This window comes from Otolemur garnettii, unplaced genomic scaffold, assembly GCF_000181295.1.
Source record: "Otolemur garnettii isolate 467f Iridium unplaced genomic scaffold, OtoGar3 scaffold00027, whole genome shotgun sequence".
NCBI classification, from domain to species: domain Eukaryota; kingdom Metazoa; phylum Chordata; class Mammalia; order Primates; family Galagidae; genus Otolemur; species Otolemur garnettii.
This window is the reverse complement of record NW_003852422.1, coordinates 4,506,458-4,529,319: the sequence shown is the minus strand read 5'-3', so window position 1 is coordinate 4,529,319 and position 22,862 is coordinate 4,506,458. Positions and strand designations below refer to the sequence as shown.

The 22,862-nt window shown below is 49.3% G+C and overlaps 1 protein-coding gene across 2 annotated transcripts; it reads left to right on the top strand.

Annotated features, from left to right (window-relative positions):
- The first annotated feature begins 2,200 nt into the window (after window positions 1-2,200).
- CNDP2 (carnosine dipeptidase 2) lies at window positions 2,201-21,646 on the top strand. 2 transcript variants are annotated; one of them, XM_012804298.2, is made up of 12 exons: window positions 2,201-2,264; window positions 6,046-6,141; window positions 7,238-7,381; window positions 10,318-10,480; window positions 12,335-12,423; window positions 13,900-14,100; window positions 15,054-15,138; window positions 16,017-16,177; window positions 17,832-17,996; window positions 19,764-19,905; window positions 20,224-20,371; window positions 21,095-21,646. In XM_012804298.2, the coding sequence occupies exons 2-12, from the start codon at window positions 6,082-6,084 to the stop codon at window positions 21,162-21,164; spliced, it is 1,428 nt and encodes a 475-aa protein (XP_012659752.1). In that variant the 5' UTR covers window positions 2,201-2,264; window positions 6,046-6,081; the 3' UTR covers window positions 21,165-21,646. The 2 variants fall into 2 exon arrangements, with proteins under 2 accessions (XP_012659752.1, XP_003788444.1); XM_003788396.3 differs by lacking the exon at window positions 2,201-2,264 and having other exon boundaries at window positions 6,045-6,141.
- Window positions 21,647-22,862: the final 1,216 nt, after the last annotated feature.

The following is a 22,862-nucleotide window of genomic DNA, read 5'->3' as shown; positions in this document are numbered from 1 at the left end:
CTAGAAAGTTCTACTTTCTGATAATCAACAAATATCTGAGTAAAAGGGCTCTAAATTAAAGGTAAATTTTGTTTCTCCTAATTTATTCAAATTCACCGGAGAAACACTTTTACTAGCTTCCGTCAAAGGCTGATTCAGTATTGCTGGTGGATATTCACTGTTTGCTTTGGTCCAAAGCACCTGCTCTTACTTCTCAATAGCTCATTCATTTATTCCCAGCATGTTCTTAATAAGTTTTGATAAACTGACAGTAGCTTCTTACAGATTCTACTCTAAATGACTTCTTTTTGTTCTAGTTTTCACCAAATCCAATTTCATTCCAGCAATAATCGCTTCCCTGGATATCTGAATTAATTTTTTAAAACCCAGCAGATATGATTAAAGATGTAGTTCTAATAAATTTTTATTTTTAATATGTAAAAATTATTTATCAAAATGTAGAATATGTTTAGATGTTTTTAAAATAATTCATGTACCAATAGTAAATGCAGTAAGAATTTGATATAGAAGAAAAAAATTAACACTTAGACCTTTTTGATTATAGGAAAGTATTAATTTAAATGTTTATACATATTCTGTGGCAGAAAAACATGATAGGTTTGTTAGGGTAGGTCGAAAAGCAAGACGTGAGCAGACGAGATTCGGATCAGGCCACGTAAGCCAATGGGATGCTGCGTAAGAAAGCCCGCTGCAGGATAAGGGTAACGGCAAGTGTCACAATGTTGGCGTAAGACAGATGAGACACGAGCACATGAGCAGAGAAACACGAAAACAAGCTGTGTAAACAAATGGGCACACCGAGCAAGAGAACACTGCAACGAGAACAAGATACAGGTAACTACAACCATCACAGGAGACATATAACAGAAACAACCCGGCACATTACCCAGTACAGTCCCCCACCCCTTAGCTTTGGACCTCACAGCTCATCTGGGTTGGCTCAGGGAGTAGGGCCCCCGCCCCATATACCGAGGGTGGAGGGTTCGAACCCGGCCCCGGCCAAACTGCAACAAAAACATACATAAATAAAAATGATAAAATGAAGACAAAATTTAGAAAAAAGAGGAAGAGACATCTTCACCAAGGAGGAGAGGCCAACAAGAGGAAGCGGGGTGATGCGCAGACCCCGGCCACAGTCGGCTGGGCCGCGATCCTGCCCATACACCACCACCCCCCCCCCCACTGAACTTTCTCTTTATCAACTGTGCCGCTTTCTGCTTCAAAACTGTCCTTTACTTTCCTTCTTGGATTGCGAGAAGACAAGAAGCCAGGAGTTCGACAGCTTGGTAGCAGGGTCATCAATAACAGACTCTCAAGTAGAAAAATGTTACATTTGACAAAATTCTATGAGATGTAGAATGGAAACAGAAATCTGAATAACGAGAAAACAAACCACATAAAGCTTAAATGAGTACTTTTAAAACATTTACAGTATGTGAGAAATTACATTCCTTGCAGCTGTCAAATTTCTTTTTTAAAAAAACACAATCCTGAGTAATCACTACTTAAAGAATGATGTTTAATCCTCTATATGTGGTAAGGGTACAAGTTTTACCAAATTCTTTTGCTAATACTCTAAAAGAGAGTAAGCAGATGGGGTTGAATAGTTTTACTCTCCCAACGATTGTGGTGAACATTAAAAAGGTAAGTAGACGACGCTCCAAACACGGTGCTGGGTCTACTTTCTTCATTAATGCCTAAATCAAAGGACTTAAATCCTAAAATAATTCCACTCTTGGTAACGGGCTGGGGACGGTTTGCAAACCAAGGGCACCGAACGGAACCTGTGGGACACGCGGAACGCCCTTCTCTGAGTCGGCAGCAGGCGGCCGAAGCGCAGTGGGATCCCCAAAACTCGGGCACCCCGAGGGTGGAGTGTGGGCTCCCCAGTTTCGTACTTTAGAGCCACACCCAAGGCGGCTTCGCAGATCCCACCCAGAGCCAGCAGGAGGCAGAGCATGAAGCCCAGCGCAGGCTGGGTGCCCCCAAGCCCCGCCTCCCGGGAACCCGGCCCCGCCCTCGCTCCTCCCAGCGCCGTGGAGGGGCGGGGCGACGCGAACAAGCCCTCTAGTCGAGACCGAAGATTGGTGGAAGGGGCGGGACGGAGGCGGAGCCCTCCGACCTAGGCCGAGATTTGTGGGCGAACTGTGGGCGGGGCGGCACCAGCCCTCTGGGCGAGGCCCGCGATAGGTGGGCGGAGCGGTCCTGCGCCGGGGGCGTGGCCGTGGACACGTGGTGCGGAACCGGCACGGGACTAGCTCCGGGTAAGCGGCCTCCGCGGCTGGGCCTTCCCGGACTAGCGGCCCGAGCTGAGAGCGGGCCGGGCGGGGAGGGCCTCGAGGCAGCGGCGGGAATTACATCTCTTTCGTGGGGGAGCCTGGGGTTCACCGGCCGCAGCCAGGAGGGAACAATGCAGGCCCGGCTGTGCCCGAGCGCGGTCAGGGTCAGAGGCCCGGGACGGGCTGACCCCCGGGCGGCCCTGGGCATCCAGGCCCCTTGCCCGCAGCGCCCGGCCAGCAGAGAGGAGACAAGACGTGCTGGGCGCCCCTGGCCAGTGACGCAGGCGCCACAGCACATCTGTCGGACCGGCGTGGCACCTCCCGGGGGCCACCCTGGCTGTGGGTGTGGTGGCAGGGAACAGAGAGTGCTGGTCTGTCCCCTGGGCTCCCCGGAGGCCAGCGGAGAATTCCTGCCTCCTCTGGCAGCCCCCTTTCCTGGAGAGCTTCATGTTGCTGTTGCTGAACAGACAGGTTCACAGGGCCTTGGATGGGGTTCCTGGCTCCCCCGCCAGTGAGTCGGGAGGTGGCCGGTAGAAGGAAACACGTGAGAGGAGACAAAGTCCCCTTGCCAGCTTCCTGATCTGGGTGGCGCAGGTCACACATTCCATCAACCTCAGTGCTCTCATTGGTAAAATGCAGAGGATACTCGATCCCCTGCCGGAAGGTCTTTGCGATCTTAGGCCTGGCAGACAGAGCCACCCAGTCTGCCCCTTCACTATGAATTCCAGAGGTCATCCTAGCGTAGATTCAGTGTAATGAGGCGAAAACCTGGGGGCCTGCTACCAATGTTTGCAGGCTGGAGTGGAGACGATCTTTATGGAGCAAACTGTACACTCCCCTGGAGACAGGGGTCTTAGTGGTTTTTACATAGACCCGAGGCTATGATTCGGGTATTTAATATGTATATATGTGGACTAGCAGGGGATGATTGAGATACTAAGAAATAAAAGAATGATTTGTGTGTATTGCTGCTAGTTCCAGGTGCTACATGTAACAGAATGTCTCCGTTCTTGGTCTCTAGTCTCACTTTTTCAATTATGTTACTCCCCATGAACTTTAGATTTCAAGAGGGGAGTGAGCACTCATATGAATAGCAAAACATAACTATAGTTCAGAAAGTAGAAGGGAAGAGGAGAGAGAGGGGAGGGGAGAGGGATATGGGAGGAGGGTGGGTATTCAGGGGACCTCACCTACTGTGCATGATGCAATGGTACATTTCAAAACGATTAAGAAATGAGTATAATTGTGATGGATGTGTTACTTAGTTCAATGTAAGCATTTCACATTGTATATTGAAGCAGCACCCAAAACACCATAAATGCATCAATGCACAAAGTTATGATTTTTTTTGAGACAGAGCCTCAAGCTGTCCCACTGGATAGAGTACTGTGACATCACAGCTCACAGCAACCTCCAACTCCTGGGCTCAAGCGAGTCTCCTGCCTCCGCCTCCCAAGTAGCTGGGACCACAGGCCCCTGCCACAATGCCCGGCTATTTTTTGGTTGCAGCCGTCACTGTTATTTTTTTGGCGGGCCAGGGCTGGATTTGAACCGGCCACCTTAGGTGTATGTGGCTGGCGCCTTAGCTGCTTGAGCCACAGCACCGAGCCCAAAGTTATGATTTAATAAAAAATAATTTAAAAAATAAAATGTTAAACATGAAAAAAAAAAAAGAGGGAAGTGAGGCTGTTATTTATGTGACAGGGTGACATTTCTTTTCGTTTGGTCCAAAATATTGCTTTTACCTTAATGAGTTCTTCAGGCATGTAGAAATGGTTCCATTTAATGGTGTTGGTACGAGGGGAGGAGAAACAGGAATAACCCAGAACTGTGAGTGAAAAAAGAGGAACCTGGCCTGATCGGTTTTGACTAGTTAGGGTTAATAGGAGTAGCTTTTAGCCCAGCCCTGGGGCTCTGCGCAGATAGCCAAACTGTAGTCTCTCTGCACTACTGTGGTGAAAGGTACAACTTAGATGATTATAGTCTTGCCTTGAGTAAGATTTGGATCCTTTCTGAGAAATTCATCAGGTGATTTCTTGTTTGTGCTAACATCTTAAAGTGCACTTACACAAACCTAAGTGGATAGCCCCCTACGCCTAGGCTGTGTGGTATGGTAGTATGTTCCTAGGCTACGAGCCTGTACACAATGTTCCCATACCGAATCCTGTAGGCAGTTGTAACACAAAGGTTGGTATTTTTGTATCTAAATGTATCTAAACATCTTATGGGACTGTGTCTTAGTAAGGTCCTTGTTTACTGGTGATGGAAACATTGTTACTCAGCACATGACTGGTATGTTTTTGAATGACTTGGGCTAGAAGTCCTTGGTTAATGTGACTACAAAGAACATAGTATTAATGAGAATGTGCCACCGTGGGCTTGGGGTTTGTTGTATTTAACGTGAGCTTGGGGTTTATTGTATTTAACGACCAGGAACCCAGATGAAAACTACCCAGTGTAGCCTATTGTCCTGCTGAATAAGGTTTCTTTTAATGTAAGCAAGTAGCTTCTCTGTGTACATTTTTACTGAGGGCTGAATTAAAGTTTGACTTTATTAACACTCCCAAAGGCCTCTACATATTCGTGGACTCTGTCTTACTCAAGGTTTTTCCAGATGACTGCCTAAGCTGAGACACTCTGAACTGGCTTAGGGTCGCAAGTATTTCAAACTCTGTTGCTAGAGTCTGAGGAGTAAGAATTCCAGTTTGCTGCTTGCAGTACCCTCTGATTTCATCACCCTGCACAGCTCCAGTAACTTCTAAAGGACTGCCACACTTTGTGTCATGGTGGACAAAGTCACCTCTCTGTTTAGAATTCACTTTGGAATCCTACGCCAAGAAAACGGCACCCATTTCCTACAGAACATCAGTGCACAGGCATTGGCCTGGCTTCCCACTGCAGAACTATGTAACTGTGGTAGGGCCTTGTCACCACGCCCAGCTGTGTAAGGAACTTGCTGGAATTTGAGCATAGCTGATCTCTTCTATGTGGCTGTAGAAATTTGAGTCTTGTCACGTGAAACAATCCTAATTGTCAGTTGAAGAAAGGAGAAAGAACAAGTTTTGAAAGTCCAATACTAGAACCATTTTTATTTCATTTTCTATTCTCTTTTTCGGAATAGTCAGGTGATTTCTTTTCATCTTTATTAAACATGGAACAAAAGTTGTTGGGTCCCAAGCATGAGAAATTGGACGTTAGGAAATGTGTCAGGCGACTGTGTGGTCCCTGGAAGTTTCTTTATTATAGGTTCTCAGAGGTTCAGCTGCTGCCCTCGGGCTGATTCTGGCCCACAGTCACAACTTTCATAAACAGAACGTGGCTTTCCGTGGCCTCTGTTGTCTGAGATGAGGATTTTGTGGTAGAAGCAGATGTGACATTTTTGCTGGGATCCCTGAAGTGACCAAATGCTTTGTGGTCATAGGGGGAAGGTGCTCTGTGTGCTTTAAAAATTTAAAACAATTTTTTAAAGTGCCAGTAAAACTGAAATTCTCTGCTTTTCGTTTCATTGGACTGTGTGCAGCTCGGGCCCTCCCTTCAGTTACCTGCCATTTGACACACAATTTTGTGTAGATTTTTCTCCTAAGAAAAGAAGGGAAGATCAATCTGAGTCTCCAACTGGCTCCTAAAGCTTTTGTCTCTGAAGCCAGAGCCACTTCCTGGAGAGTCCCGTGAGGAGGGTGTCGCAATGCCTGGGAGGTAGGAGTGGCACTTTACAGCCACCAGCGTCTTCTAGAGGCAGCACTGACCTGCTGCTCTTCCTTCCAAGGGTTTTGAAGATCTGAGTCTGAGTTCTGGTTGAAAGATGTCGGCCCTCACCAGCCTGTTTAAGTACATTGATGACAATCAGGATCGCTACATTAAGGTAAGAGAATATTTCACTCTAGTAAACATTAAATTTTTGTTTAATCCCATGGGGCTCAGAAAAAATTTCAAGAAGCAAATGTGAATGATGACATTTGAATCAAGTATTAAAAGTGTTGCCTAGAGAGCCGTTCCTCTGCCTAACTTATACTTTTACCTTTTTACAGAACATGTTAATATATGATCCTAAGAATAGCAAATCTAATCCAAGACTTTTGTTTAATCTCCTTCTACAATTTCTTATGATAGTTATTATACATTAAAAAATTAGTTTTCCTTCAGGATGTTGTAAGTGATATACTAATATCTATATTTACTAATCTTTTTCTTGATTTCAACTTAAGCAATTATGCTTTAAGTAATTTTTGGTAGACACATTTCAGATGAAACCTTTGGAATTCTCATCCTAAAAGTTATACTTCAGAAAATTTGGCTCAGTGCCTGTGGCTCAAGAGGCTAAGGAGCCAGCCACGGACACCTGAGCTGGCGGGTTCGAATCCAGCCCAGGCCCGCCAAACAACAATGACGACTGCAACCAAAAAAAAATAGCCGGGTGTTGTGGCTGTAGTCCCAGCTACTTGGGAGGCAGAGGCAGGAGACTCGCTTGAGCCGAGGAGTTGGAGGTTGCTGTGAGCGTGATGCCACAGCACCCTACCCAGGAGGACAGCTTGAGGCTCTGTCTCAAAAAAAAAGAAAAGAAAAGAAAATTTGTCCATTGTCAGGATGATAAATAAGCAAATGTGGACGTGGTGACAGAGTATTTTTCTCGTATATTTCACTTGTAATTTCTTTGGATTCAGGTATAAACTTAATTATTGAACTTTGTACATTTTACCTTTTCTTCATCCTTAATGGTTAAAAATTACCATTCTGACATTTTTCTTTCATGTGTTAGTTCTTGGTACAATATGAACAGTTTTTCAAATTTTAAGCAAAAAGCACATGTGACAGGTGTGTTCTTGTATATCTGTTCCAAATACAGCAGCCAGAGGTGGTAAATTAACTCTGTGTTCCTGAAACACGGCAAAATTATGAAACCTTTCCTGCCTTAAGGAACACCTTTCCAGAATCCCTTTTTGCTTGTTATTCACAAACAGAAACTTGCAAAATGGGTGGCCATCCAGAGCGTGTCTGCGTGGCCCGAGAAGAGAGGTGAAATCCGAAAGATGATGGAAGTGGCCGCTGCAGATGTCCAGCACCTGGGCGGCTCTGTGGAACTGGTGGATATCGGAAAACAAAAGGTATGAGCCCGGCTTCCTTCACATTATAGAGCCACGGGGTTGATAGGACTCCGCAAGTTCCTAGAAGAGCTTTTGCTACAAATATCCTGCTCATCTTGAAAATAGAAAAAGGGCTTAATTTGGATGTTAAGTTCAGTGGTTGCTTTGCTGGACTGGGGCAAAGGTTTTGTGCTGCTCAGCATTTTTCTCCAGGAAGGAGAACTGCTGGTGGTTGCTCAAAAAGAAGATAATATAACTGTCATTCTCAGAGAATGTCTGAGATTCCCTTCCCAGGTCAGCAAGCTTTCAGAGCAGGAAGTTACACACTGCTCACGTCTACTTAAAAATAATAAAGACCCCCTATCCCCATACACAGGAATTCCAAGCTTCACAATTGGTGGAATAGCACTTTTTCATAAGAGATATTTGAGGGGTGGGGGTTTGCTTTGGTCATTTGCATTTCAAGGCAGGATTCTGGCAGGTAAGAATGCTCTGTTTTCTTCCTAATCTAAATGAACAGTTCCACTTTGTGGTCCATTACTCCACCATTTTTGTTTCAGATGCTGTTAGCCCATGTTTAATTACATGTTTTATGCCACATATTTTCAAAGTTTGTAATATCCTTTTATATTGCAGAGTGTGCCAAGTTTGGGCTTATCTCGGTTCTTTTGTCTAATGATTTAAGCATCCAGTTGAAATCACAGTCCTGGAATTTTGGGTGTGGACATCCAGTTCAGTGTGTTCATGTCATCAGCACAGGAAATAAGAGGCCCAGTGGGCTTTGCGTCCCCTGGGATCCCACAGTAGGTTCCTTGCAAGGCCTGGATTCAATTCCCAACCCAGTGTTGTTCATTCAGAATTTTCTTCTGAAACAAAATTTAATAGTTGATTTAAGATGTACCACAGCCTCCAGCAACTCCCCACATGCACTTTGGAGAACAAACCAAGTGTCTTCATGTTGTTTCCATGAGGAGCGTACATGACTTACCCTCTTCCCTTTTTTCTATAAATAATCTAGGTGAGATAAATAATTTTTTAGAGTTGTTTCATCACAGTAGATAAATTTTTTCCCACACTTCAGTGCAGTTCTTAAGAAAGGGCCTTTCATAAAAGACTACAGTAACAATTATATAATGGTGAAATACATAACACTTACTTTTATTAGGGAATTGAAAGATTTTATCACTGGTAGAAAAGTTCTACAGAGAGCTTGCAGTGAGAAGTTGCAATACCTCTTCTCTTCTCCTGAGGATTCATTTGGGGACAGTGTGCCATTGTTCAGAGAATCAAGTGATGATGACTTCAGGCAGGGTGCTGGTAGAGCTGACTGTCTTCACAGGGAAGTGCAGAAGCTGAAGTGTTTTCCGGCTTATGGAGCAAAGATGGGGTTGTGAGTTTGAGGTCCTAGTGAATTTCAGGAGAATTTTACGTAAGGGCCCAAAAGTATTTCAGAGGAGTTCTGTGGAAAAGAAATTTATTTAGAGAAAATCTGCTATTGTTTAAAAGTCAACTTCTTGATCAGACAAGCTGAGGGCCAGGTGTGACCACCAAGGCTATGTGTCCCCTGTGACCAGGGCAGGATTGTTTAAGGAATGATATTTGCCTCTGGGGGCTGCAGGCTGTCCTGGTACTCAAACCCAGCCTGAGGGCAGTTCACATGATGAGGGACATGGAGTCCACAAGCTGTACCCTGGTAGCTGTCAGGTTACAGGAGTTACTCAAATTGATGGGAAAGCGTCCTATAGCCTACAGGAATTCCAACCACTTGCCAAGTTCCCTGATGTGCTTACGCTCTTGGAGCTTGGGAGCCTGGAGTTATGGGGAGGACCCTTTGACACCAGCATCGTCCTGATCTGGTGGTCATTTTCATTTTGCTGCTCATTTTACTTTAGTTGTAAATCATTAGTTTAACTTCCTTATCAGCTCAGCTTGTGTGTTCTGGTTATTAATGCCTATTGTCATGAATGGTATTTTCTAGCAACTAGACCAATGCATAGGTGGGTGATGCTCCTTCGTCCTGTGTGTGCTTCCCCCCCGTCCCTGCCTCTGCTCCTGATACCTCATAACAGTCCCAGGTTTTTTCTGCTAGATCATAGGCACTGGTAGGGACCTGTGTGGGCTGGAGGGTTTCTGCACAGCGAGAGTGGTCCGTGGTCTAAGTAAAAGGTAGAGGCCATTGTCTATCCAAGATGAAAGTTAGAATGACCTCAGATTACTTTACCTTTACCAAGGGGCAGAGGGAGTTTGGGGCTTCACTCTTCTGGCGGGCTGGAGGCCCAGAGGCTCCGGCTCAGGAGTAGCCCCAGCACCCACCCTCCCTGCAGAGTGGCTGAGTGTGGACTCCATCCCTGTGTCTTGGTGCATAGCCCTCTGCGTGGTCCTAATTTACATACCAAATTTCGAAAATATGTCTTCTGATTTAAAACTGTCATTCTTAACCATCTTTTCAGAAAATAACAAACTAAGTTGCATCCCTTGCTCAGCCTGCATGCTTCATTATAGAAAAGCTAAAGAAAAATCAGTCTTTAAAAACTTTGCAAACTATCTGTGGTTAGTAACTGCTCTCCTGGATCAGTGATGCTTTCTCTCAGGGCACATTCTGACTTTTTTTTTTTAATGTTTAATTTTCATGTTTTTGTGTGAGAATGTATGTTTTTGCAGTTTTGGGCCAGGGCTGGGTTTGAACCTGCCACCTCTGGCATAGGGGGCTGGCGCCTTACTCCTTTGAGCCACAGGTGCCACCCGGTACATTCTGACTTTCAGAGCACTGAGCTATGTGCTTTGAATTACAGGGAAGTAAATTCTTACAATTAATGACTCCATTGAACAATCTGATCTCAAACTCTGCAGTAGAGGTTGATTGATGAGAATGCATGAGAAAGCTCCGGGTAGCATCTGTCAGGAATGCCACGTTCCTGAACGAAGGCTGCTCATGACTCTTTCTGCTTCACTGGCAGCTCCCTGACGGCTCCGAGATCCCGCTTCCTCCCATTCTGCTCGGCAAACTGGGTTCTGACCCAAAGAAGAAGACGGTGTGTGTCTATGGGCACCTGGATGTGCAGCCTGCCGCGCTGGAGGACGGCTGGGACAGCGAGCCCTTCACCCTGGTGGAGCGGGACGGTGAGGGCCACTGGGAGGGCTCCACGGTTTCCCTGCTGCACAGTCGCTGATCAGCTTGATGTTTTCTCAGTACAGGTTGTTTCTAACATGGTCTAGAAAGTGGGTCCCAGAGATTTCTCACGTGTGCCTTGGGGACTGAAACTTCAGAAAGCCCGCCCACCCTTGTGGAAAGGAGGGCCTGGGGTTGCCAGGCTTTCCTTGATCAGTGGCACTTTCTCTCATTCTGACTTCAGGCAGGACAGTCCCCAAAGACTCAGCCCCACTGACAGCCTCCCAACCCCTGAGATGTGGGGCCTCTCAGGACAGCAGTCATCCCTCCCAGCCCTCCCAGTTCAGGTGGCAGCACCAGGCTTGCCAAGTGCCTCCTCTCACAGGGTGCCTGTGGCCTCATGCAGGCCATGCTTGCTGAGGCCCTTTCCTTCCTGCCCCGCCTGGTATAAAGGTCTTGTGCTTCCATCTCTGAGTTGACACGTTTCTGTATATGATGATCTTTGACCTTGCTCTGTGCCCTGCCCCTGTGGGCTGAGTTCCCAACTCTCCTTCATTAAACCCCTTCCTACTGGATCACCAGGATCGCCATTCCTGACTTACCAGGTTTCCGTTTGCCACTGTGCAGAACTGGAAAGTGACTACTCAGAGCAGCGTCTTACCACTGTCCTCATCCTAGGGTGATTAGTGACTTGGGCCCCTCTCGAGTGTAAGTCTGCGTATCTGTGTAGCTGCTGTCCCAACACAGGACTCACTCTGTCTGGAGCAGAACCCCTCATCTCTGCACCTCTCATCTACACCCAGCTCCAAGGGAAAACATGTACCCTGAGCAGCACCGAGGCTCCCCTGTGCACCTGTGGGCATCAGCACTGGTCCTCTGTGGCCGGCCCCTGAATGTTCTCTGCTGGAGAAGCTTCCTGGTAGACACCTAGCTGTGTACTGCCCCCTCTCCTTGCCAGGGGAGCCCTCAGTGGGAGAGGGCAAGCTGAGCTTGTCTCTCTGGCTGTGGCACATCCTGAGCCAGCCCTGTGCCCACTATCACAGTTCCTTGCAGGGACGAGGATCTTTCATAGGAGAGCTTATATTTGACCTTCATCTTTTGTGAAAAGTTGAATACAGTTTATAAAAAAATTGCTAAGGTAGTGGTAGCTTTCAGCCTCAGCCTAATCTGGGGTGGGCCATGCTGAAGCCGCCCGACCTTTAAAGCAGTCTGAGTGTGAGGAAGCAGAAGACTGGCCAGGATGGCATGGGGTCCTTCCCCTGCCCTGCTGCCCCTAGGCCAACCCCTGGGTCATGTGGCAGGGGAAGTAGCAAGTGTGGAGGGGGAGTTACTGTGACTGACTGTGCTCATTAGATGTGAGGTCAGATCCCATAGTTTTCAAAGTGTTGATGAAAGAAAGGGAATAATAATAAGTACATAAATTCTATTATTTATCATATTACTTGTCAAAATTGGGAATGGGGTAAGATTCGTCATTCTTTTTTGACTGTGGTTCCTACTTACAGCCGGGCCTTCTGAGCCATGGTGCTTAATAGTCAGTAGTTTTAACGAACTAAGCAACTGGCAGCGATTCCTGGGATCGGGTTGTGAGCTCCTGCCCTGGCTCGGCAGTGGGGTGAGCCCTGGCTTACTGCCGCCCTCACCACAGTGGGGGAAGGAGAATGTGCACAGGACTTGCTCTGCAATTATGGTGAATTCGCTGGTACATCCTAGCAATGGCCTTGCATGGGGACACCTGCCTGGAAGGGAAGGTCTCCCGAGGGGCAGTGGCCTGTTCTCAGGCGTTATCAGCCGCTCACTGGAGATATGGCCCTTTCAGTTTCATTGTAATTGTAACTTTATGAACTTGCTGGTTGCTGTTCTAGGCAAGTTGTATGGGAGAGGCTCCACTGACGACAAGGGTCCGGTGGCTGGCTGGATGAACGCCCTGGAAGCTTATCAGGAGACCGGCCAGGTATGCCCACGAGAGCTCTGCCCAAGTCACCGGGTTCTATCTGAGCCACACAGAGATGAGCTCTGTTCACACAGCAGCTTGTAAAGGTTGCTGCTTGAGAGAAAGCTGCCTCCTCCCCCCAGCCCTTATCATCACAGTGACTTGGATTTAAGAGTATAGGTTTGTTTTCCAGTTTTAGGAAACAAAAATTAAACTAAAAGTTCAACTGCTTTACAGATGCTCAAAGGTCATATGTTGAGGGGAGGCACCTGTGGCTCAAAGGAGTAGGGTGCTGGCCCCATATGCCGGAGGTGGCAGGTTCAAACCCAGCCCCAGCCAAAAACTACAAAAAGAAAAAAAGTTATATGTTGACAACTCAGCAAGCGTTTTGCCAGCATGTAAAATGTGAATTTTCAGTCACTGACTATCCCTGTGAGTGTGTCACCTGCCTGTCCCTGCCAGTCTGTGACATAGGCTTTGTGACATTGGACATTGGACATCATGCTTTACGTCTTTCTAGAAATAAATTTTATTTTTTAAAATGTATTTCCTTAACTATGAAATCTCTGCTCACCATTAAAAGTTGCCAAAATACAGAAGAGTGGAGACAAATCCTGCCTAAATCCTAATACTTAAAGACCATTAGGATTTTGTTATTTATCAAGATTTTCAATTGCTATTAGCTTAATTGTGATTATAGTATATAGACGTTTTTGCATCTTTTATCATGATAAAATAATAAGATAAGCATTTTTGTCAAAGTGTGGAATGTCAGATCTGGAAAGGGTCCCAGATCCCCTGATCCAGGAAAGCATTTTTCATAGCAGAGAAGTGATATCCAGAACCACTTGCCTGGACCTGTGGCCAGCTCTGTGAGCCAGTGTGGGAACTAGGAAGCCCTCAGCCTCAGCCACAGTGGAGGCACATCGGGGCCCAGGGGACTCTCCTTGGTGGCCCAGGGGTGGCTGTGTACAAAGCAGAGCCTCTCAAAGCAGCTTCTCTCAGACCCATCCACAGGTGAAGGTCTGTGGAAGATTTCCCGAGGGGGCAGAAGTGAGGAGGAAGACAGGGAGCAGGCACGTCTGGAGAACAGCTCCCTCAGCGCGGGGCCTGGGCTGTCTGATGACTCGGCAGAGCAGAGTCTGAATTTAGGCCCTGCCCTTCTTTAACCTGTGTGGCCTTCAGGGAGCCATGCAGCTCTGTGTACAGGCTCATTCTCTGTTGGGGAGCCCCAGGGTTGGGGGCACGCCCCTAAAAGCATAGCACGTAACCCAGCCTCCTGCCAGGCTGCAAGTTCCCATCCCTGGAGACAGGACCATGACAGGAGTGATATGTGGAGCACCCTTTCCAGGGCAGGGCCACCACCAGGTACACAGGGTGGGCCCCGTGGTCCACCTGGAGGAGGTCAGGTATTTGAAATCCATAATCCTGTATGTCGCTTCTAGAAGGAAAGTGCAGCAAAGCTGAGCACCGACTCACGCCATCTCCTTCTCGCAGGAGATTCCTGTCAACATCCGCTTCTGCCTGGAGGGCATGGAGGAGTCAGGCTCCGAGGGGCTGGATGAGCTGATTTTTGCACAGAAAGACAAATTCTTTAAAGACGTGGATTACGTCTGCATCTCCGATAACTACTGGCTGGGGAAGAAGAAGCCCTGCATCACCTACGGGCTCAGGGGCATCTGCTACTTTTTCATCGAGGTGAGGTGCCATGTGTCACTGGGCCTCAGGGCTTCTTGTTCCTCACCCCATGCAGGCAAGTTCCCTGGGGCCGCTGACATGAAGGGGACATCCAGAGCTTGCACAGTGCCCAACTCTCAGCATCCGTAAGCTGTGGTAGTGGCCCAGACGTAGGCAGTGGCACTGCAGTCACCATGAGTCAGCTTCATAGCTGCCTCAGGGTGGGATAGAGCTGGCTGTGCTATTGTCTTGGAGCATCAGAGAACAGAGTCGATGATAGTCTGTTTAGGAGGACACACACATCCATAAACCATTTGAGAAACTCCCCTTTTAAGGGCAGGGGCCACGGGCTGAGAGTACCTGAGGGCTCCAAGACACTGCAGTGGATAAGGGTGAGGTCCCTGTTCCCTGGGGCTGTGGTTAAGGTGGCTGTCTGTGGAGGGCCTTGACCTGCACAGAGCTGGAAATGATCACAGTCACTGCCCTGCACAGTCCCTCTGGGCTTTGCAGTGACCTTGCCTGATGCCCTGGTGCTGCTGGGCAGTGCCGGTCCCCTCCCATGTGTGGGAAAGGGGCAATTGACCACCTCACCTGGGTACATGAGGAGCCAGGTGAGACCCGAGCCCAGGTCCTCAGCTCCGTTATTCCTGCTGAGTGTTGCCCACTCAGCAGACAGGTGCAGGGCCTTGTGAAACTTCTAGAAGAGGCTCTGAGCAATAGAGAGCTCGCCCTGCTGCATGCTTTACCTGGGGTGACCGTATCCAGTTTCCCCATGGTTGGCATATCCAAGGGTATGCTTTGTTCCTGCCTAAAGTTTTTAATTTGGGAAGTGCCTTGCTTTGCTCCTTGAGGGAGCAAATTTGGTTGTGGAAAATTCTCAGGTTTTAAAACTGCTCTTTGTTCAATTTATTATCACATGATAAATGTAAGCTCCCTCCAAGCAGCCAGATAAAGTGGCCTTTGTTCTCATCCAGGTGGAATGCAGCGACAAGGACCTCCACTCTGGGGTGTACGGGGGCTCAGTGCACGAGGCCATGACCGATCTCATTTCACTGATGGGTAAGCCTGGGCTTGGCATCCAGTCTATGCCCGTGAGCCCCCTCTAGGCTGTCTGTTGTCAGCCCTGGGTGTGTGTCAGCCTCTACATGAGCTGCTTTTGCTCATCTCTGACTATGCCACCATCCCCCACTTGGTTGTCCCTCTCAGACCATCCCCCTCATCTGACCCCAGGCTGCATCATGGCAGGCCCCCCCAGGTGGTGTCTGCCCCCTCCCATTATAGGACTCCGTCCTTTCTTGGGCTCTGTCATCCTCCACTCCTCTTGGGGTCATTTGCTTTTGTCTGGGTCCCTCTGCTTAGTCAGCTCTTTGAGAGCAGAACCACCCCCTGCCGTTCCCCGTGTCCTCCAGTGAGGGCCATACATAGCTCCTGCCTCCCCCTGGGCAGCACAGTCTCTGAGATGGCGTCCAGTCTGTCCCACTCAAGGTTCTCCCTCCTAGGCTTGGGATCCACTTGTTTCTCATGGAACACGCGTTGAAACCATGACAGGGTACAGGTGATGGTCTGAGTAAACCTGTGTGGAGCTAATGTGCCTGGGTGTGTCCCGGTCTGTGACCGAGGACAGCTAACAGACCCTGCCCACTCCCTTGTCTCTGTGTCTGAGGGAGGGCACTGATGCTGGCTCCCTCTTTGACTGTTATGGGGGTTAAATGAGCATAAGGCACAGACAGGGCCTGAGACATGTCCCATACCCAGGATGCATCACCCACAAGCAGCATGTAAGGGACTGGTCACAGGTGCTCATGGCCTCCTCCTCAGCCACATGGCCGTGAGGGTCTGGGTGGTGGCATCTTTCCTAAGCCTGACTCTCCCATCAGAAAGGAGCTGTGGCCCTTTCCTGCCCTCATGCATGCTGTGACCTCTGCCTCTCTCCTCAGGTTCCCTGGTGGACAAGAAGGGGCACATCCTCATCCCTGGCATTAACGAGGCTGTGGCTACCTTGACGGAGGAGGAGCACAAGCTCTACGACCACATCGACTTTGACATGGAGGAGTTCGCCAAGGACGTGGGAGCCACGACCCTCCTGCATGACTGCAAGGTACTGGCTCAGGATGTCCTGTGTGCATAAGCCAGGCCCGTGTCACCTGGCCCATGTCCCGGGGCCCCTGAGGGAGCTACAGTATCAAGCACACCCCAGTCACCAGATGGTACAGACATGACCAGACTGCAAGGTGTTAGGTTTTTAAAAGTGTCAGAATACACTTTTGACACATCAGAGCTGCAGGAAGTGTGGGTCTGCTTCCTGCCGTGGGGAGCATTGCCCAGTGTTTGCAGGGTGACCTCGTCAGCCACACCAGAACCAGGTGCTACAGTGGAGACTGTTTGCTCAGCGTTTACTTAATTATTGGGGAAAACTGTGTCTTGTCTTGATTAGTTCTGGGTTTCTGAGCTGCACTGTTAAGTTCTGCACCTGTGATTTAGCCACCATAATCGAGTCCAGCAATAGCCTATGTAAGCTCTGGAAGTGCAAGAGAAGTAAGGGCCAGTGTGGCCCTTGAATTCCATGTCTTCCAGACCACAGAAGGATGTGCCAAGGGCCACACAAGCACCAGAGAGGGCTCTGGGTGCACAAGGGAACAGTCCACAGCCTGGGCACAGCTGAGCCTTAATGGGACAGTGCAAAAGGCAGCCGTGAGCTGGCAGAAGTGCAGGGCAAGACGAGAGTGAGCATTGGCAGGAACACAGCATGGCCACTGTGTGGTGACAGGCCTGCGGGGCAGCAGGGGGAGGCCTGGGAATGAGACCTCAGTGCCGGGTGGCAGAAATGGGAACTGTGGTGAGGTTGTGAGCTCTGGGATGCCACACTAAGGATGGTCACAGGCAGGGGTGTTGGGCTGAGGTGGTGCAGTGGGGACACCACTGAGGCTGTTGTAGGAAGCGGAGGTACCTGGGATACAGGCCACCTTAGGGAGAGTCCTCTGGAATAGGAAGAGAAGGTCCCCATGGGTGTGACTGGGCAGTGATACTGTGGGCCAGGGCAGGTTGGTCATGGCAGAAGCCATTCTGGGAAGCTAGGTTCTGAGCAAACTTCTGTCCCTCCTGCCCTGTGTCCCACAGGCTCATGTTTACTTCTATGTATGGTGTGTTCCCGCTGCTGGGATGTAGTAGACATCTAGAAAGGTTGTAGTGTCAGTCACACCTATCCCTAGATGGCGGGGACAGTGCTTGTCCGTGTTTGCCGGGCCATGCCAGGACACACGGGCGGCCTGGCTCTTCCCTCCCAGCAGAAAGAAGTCCCCATCAGCATCCTGAAAGCTAGGGAGTGATTCCAGGGCCTCTCCTCCAGGAGCCTCTGGCTCCTCAGGAGCACTGATGTTCTTTGGACTCTGGGCCCTGGGCTCCTTCACCACTGTCTTCTCATCACAAAGCTTTCCTTCTTCCAGTGGGTGGACCTGAGCTCTCTGGGCTGCAGTGAGAGGCTATGGTGCCGTGACTGCAGCTGCTGAGGGCACAAGCCTCTGTGATGCCATAGCTGCTCCAGCACACCTGTGCAGTGGGCTCTGACCAGTCCTGCCTGGCTGAGGTTCCCCATATTTGTACCTCCTGCCTGTGCCTGTCAGGTCCCCATGGGACATGCCCTGTCTCACATTGCTGATTTCCCTATCACTGGTCCCATCTCAGAGGGCAGACAGGACTGGCACTGAAAGCCTGAAACCTCCCCCCACCCTGACACCCTTGCCATTTCCCTCCAGAAAGACATTCTCATGCACCGGTGGCGGTACCCATCCCTCTCCCTCCACGGCATCGAAGGCGCCTTCTCTGGGGCAGGGGCCAAGACTGTGATTCCCAGGAAAGTGATTGGCAAGTTCTCCATCAGACTCGTGCCGAACATGACTCCCGAAGTCGTGAGTGAGCAGGCAAGTTGGGGCATGGGAACTCGGGGTGCGGGTCAAGGGTTGCTGTGAACCCTTGGAGATGTGGATGACAAAATGCTCTTACTGGGACAAAAACCCAGATGTCACATGTCCTACCACTTGTTTCTTATCAACTCAGTGATCACTAGAGTCAGCGATTCAGAAGCTTATCAGAGATAAAGCCATGTAAACAAGGGTGGCATATAAGTGAGCTTGGTCACTGCTGATAAAATCTGACCTCTCCTTTCCCCAAGGATCCAAGTCAAACACTGATTTGGGGCCAAATACTGGTCAGAGTCCATGGGAGCTGGCCCTCATATTGGTGACAAGCAGGGCAGAGGGACATTTGACCTTGCTGAGCCATCACCCCTCATCTGGGATGATTCATGAAGTGACAGAATCTAAGTCTTCCCTACTGGGAAGATGAAAATGGAGATCTTGCCATGAGATGTCTCTGGGTTAGCCCCAGCTCTGTCTTAGGTCTAGATGAAATTTAGCTTGAAGTCGTTTTTATAAAGTACATTAATCATTCCAGGATACCTTAATAAACATCACAAATTGGGTGGCTTAAGTGACAGAAATGTGTTTTCCATAGTTTGGGGAAGTTGCAAATTCCAAGATCAAGGTGTTAGCAGGTGAGGGCCCTTTTCCTCCTGACCACAGAGGGAGCCAGCAGCTCTGCTGTCCCTTCTCATAAGGGCACTAATGCTCTCTGTTCAGGGCCCCACCCTTATCACTTTATTTAGCATTTGTTGGCTAAAGAAAGAAAGGAAAGCTTTTAAAGAATTAGTTTTATTCAGAAGCCTTGCTGAGGACTATAGACACAGTCCAGGGGTACCCTTTTCTAAAGGGATTCTCTCCGACTCTCTGGAGTAGTGTTTAAGATCGTGCTTACCTACAGGTGGTGGGTTTAGCCCCCCTATAGTCACATCAGACCTACCCAGAAGCTTCAGGCAAGTGAAGTTGCATCAGAGTTTGGGTATGAGAGCACATCTGGTTGAGGATGCCAGAGGCATAGTCCCTGGCCCATCAAATGTTACCTTGTGAGAAGGAAAGGCAAAGACGAGGTCTTTTTACCTCTTAAGGACTATAGCAACTCAGATGAGAGACACAGGGGCAGGTGCTCTGCCCTGTTTTGTCTCCAAAGCATCTTTCTGGAGAGCCACGTACCGGCAAAGAGCTGGGCTTGTGGAATGATGCTGCTGAGCTGAAACAAGCAACCCAGCTTCCCTCATTTGTGGCTCTGTCTCATGCCTTCAGCACTTCCATTAAGCCCTGTCTCCAAGTACAGTGACGAAGGCCTCGGGCGTACGGCTTCAATACATGAATTTGGGAGGGACACAAACACTCTCCTTAACATAAAGTGAGGCAGGAAACAAACAATGTTTTGAAATTTTCTTTTTTTTTTTCTTTTTATACTTTGAAAAGGCATCTAGGGGAAATAAACTTAAATATTATCATTTGAAATATCTTTTGAAGGGTGAATTGCCTGAGATTGAAACATTGCCTTTTACTTTAAATAACTGGATTTTGTTTCTGGGTAAAACAAAATTTTATTTCTTCCCCTTTTCCATTATTTGAGTTATGCAGATCAGTATTACGCAGCAAAAGTAAGGCTCACTGTAGGCCCAACCCTCCTTACAAACTTGTGCCATCCTAGACCTGGCTGTGGACCCCTGGTGGCAGATTCACCTTGGACTTGTGCTGTGATCACTAGCAGCAGATCAAATGTCAGCTTATAAAATGTGATGTCTCTCTTCTGTGCTGTAGGTAACCAGCTACCTGACCAAGAAGTTTGCTGAACTACACAGCCCCAACAAGTTCAAGGTGTACATGGGCCATGGTGGGAAGCCCTGGGTATCCGACTTCAACCATCCTCATTACATAGCTGGGAGAAGAGCTTTGAAAAGAGGTTGGACAGTCTCCTTGGGGACACATGCTGGGGCCCTTAGCCTGTCTGCCAGGATTCTGCTGTGTGGGTACATAGCTCTGTCAGCCACAGCCTGTAGAATCATATGCATGTGGGCTCCTGGCTACAGCAACACCGTCATGTCACGTGGGTTCATGGCCACAGCACTAACACCAGCTGTACTTCAGGGGCACACAGTTAAGCCAGTGTGTGAGATGGGCCCCCCTCCGACCCTGAGCACACTGACTGAGGGGTGGCTCTGCGGCGGCTCCCTAGGCTGAGGCCCCAGAATTCACCAGTTCTTCTGTCCCATTTCCCCAGTGTTTGGTGTTGAGCCAGACTTGACCAGGGAAGGCGGCAGTATTCCAGTGACCCTCACCTTTCAGGAGGCCACAGGCAAGAATGTCATGCTGTTGCCTGTGGGATCAGCAGATGATGGCGCTCACTCCCAGAATGAAAAGCTCAACAGGTGAGACCCAGGCCAGTCCCTGCCTCTTCTGAGCCTTGCGTGTGCTGCTGCCTGGAGCAGCAGGCAGGAGGGCATGAGAGCTCGGGCAGGGCCGTTGAGGGGCATGAGGTCTAGCCAGGGCTCTGTGCTGTGTTCATCTTCCACTCCCAAAACCCTCCCTGATGCCATAACTGTAATATGTCACTACTTTCCATCGCTACTGTTCCTGCTGGGTGACCACAGAGACAGCAGCATCTGGGCACCAGCAGTGGGAGGGGGCCGAGCAGGCCAGGGACCCACATGTGATTCAGGGGGAGGAAACTGACTGCAGAAGACAAGGACTCATTTTGAGGTGATGGAGGTAGACGGTCAGGGACCAAGGTAGAGGCAGAAGCCCTGTCTGGATGGGGGGACAGGCTTGGTGACAGAGATATGAGTGGGGGCCTGGTCATCAGGAACAGACACACAGTGGGGGGCCAAGACCTCAGCATGACACTTACCCTCAGGGTACCCAGGGAAGACCCCTTACATTCCCTCAGACCACAGCCAGGCTTGGTCACTGATGTGGGCAATCATGTTGAACTTGTACTTGAGAGCCATGCGCCAAATTCTAAGGCAGGTGGGACTCAGGGCTGCCAAACCAGGCCAGGTGGAGCCTCCCAGAAAGAACAGGGTGTGAGCCTGGGCTCTCAGGGTCCCTGTGCATTCAGGCTGCTGACCCGGTGGTGTGTGCTTCTCCACTAGGCACAACTACATAGAAGGGACCAAGATGCTGGCTGCGTACTTGTATGAGGTGTCTCAGCTGAAGGACTGAGTCATCCCCGTGGAGTGACACCCCTGCCCGAGTGCTCCCTCTCCTCCCTGCTTGTCAGGCCACGCTTACTTCCCAGAGTGGACACGTGGGTGTCCAGCTGCCTCGTGGGTGGAGTCACCTGCACCAGCAGTTAGGAGTGGTTAGGCCTGGGGTCACTGGGGTCCTGACAACAATTGAGTCACCCAGAGAGAGTCTCAGAATGGTCCGTACAACCTGACCTCCAGAAATCAGCCACAGTCCAAAAGCACACCTTCTTCCATGGAAAGTTCTGGTTGTCATCACACTGGGCAGACAGAGGACTTGATGCCTGGCTCACTCGATCGATGCTCACGTGGAATCTTCAGAACGGAAACGAGGAGACCTGACCTGTCGCTGTCTAGGTCCTGGCCTTCTCTCAGGACCAGGGCTCCATTTCCCCCCTCCTCTTTCTTGTGATCCCTCAGAACCTAACTGGAAGGTGAATAAAAATGAAATGAAGTCCCTGGGCTGCGCGTACCCTGGGGCTGTGGGCTGGATTCTGGCATAGTGGGGGGTGGCAATAGGGTCCTTCCAAGTGAGTGCAGTTCTTCCCCAGCCACAAATGATGGGGAGAGGCTCACTCAGCACCCCGAGGTTCAGAGGCACATCCTGTCTTCCCTGCTCCTTACTGCTAATGAGCCGCTGGAAGGCCAGCTGGTTTAAACAAAACAGAGGGTGGGCTGGCCCGGCTGATAGGGAAGAGCAGACTCAGCAGAAGGCGCCAGGCTGCCTGGTTGTGGCTGATTCCTTAGCAGGAGCAGGGGCAGGGAAAACCCCAGGTGAGCCTGGGGCACCTTGAGGCAGGGAGCAGGGCTGTGCTCTGGGGTGCAGGAGCAGGTGGGAGGAGCTTGCAGTGGCCAAAGGGGACAATTTGAGCCAGAAAATAATAACCATATCAAATAGAGACCCACGGAAGTGCAGGCCCCAGGAGCCTGGGTGAGTGGGTGGGTGGGGACTGAGCTGCCTTGTGACCAACTGGTCATCGCAAAGAGAAGGACAGGAAGATCACCACTAGAGCGCCACAGTCGCTGCCGGCAAGACCCTAATGCTCAGGCCATCCCTGGTCATGAGCCAGACCAGAGCTGCAGATGTGTTCTTAAGTTGAATTTGCACGTACATTGGAACAGCTGCATTTACTGTTATTGTAATAGCCTTGGCTTGTAAGTGCAAGCGGTGTGTAAGTCAGATAGATGTTTGTAACTTGGGGACTGTCTGCACACCAAAATTGATGGGCAAAGGTGTAAGGAACAGGATATTTCCCTGGCTTAGAAGATGTTGACCCCCAGGGAAAGCTGACCTTGTGGTAGAGAAAACTGGCAGATGCAGTCTTAACCAGGTGGCCAAAATGAGCCTCAGCAGTAATCAATAGTTCAGTATCACCACCCATCAATCACATCCATCATGCTGTGAAAAAACAAACAAATTGATAAAATCTGAATAGTCTGTAGTTGGCATTCTGCTGACGTTAATGTCTTAGCTCTCTGATGGGGGTGCTATGGACGTGTAAGCTGTTAGCTGGGTGACGTTTATACAGAGACGCTCCTATTCTACAACTTTTCCCTAAGTATAGCATCATTTCAAAGTAACAACTTTGAAAAAGACACGGTTGGTGACTTCAAGTATGGCTGGACCCAGCATCCTGTAATTGGGCCCCATTTTGCCACCTCTTGACTCTCCGAA

Coding starts and splice junctions, on each gene's coding strand:
- CNDP2 (XM_012804298.2), top strand. CDS start 6,082: ATGTCGGCCCTCACCAGCCTGTTTAAGTACATTGATGACAATCAGGAT. Junction 10,481..12,334: donor CACCCTGGTGGAGCGGGACG/GTGAGGGCCACT, acceptor TTGCTGTTCTAG/GCAAGTTGTATGGGAGAGGC. Junction 12,424..13,899: donor CTTATCAGGAGACCGGCCAG/GTATGCCCACGA, acceptor TCCTTCTCGCAG/GAGATTCCTGTCAACATCCG.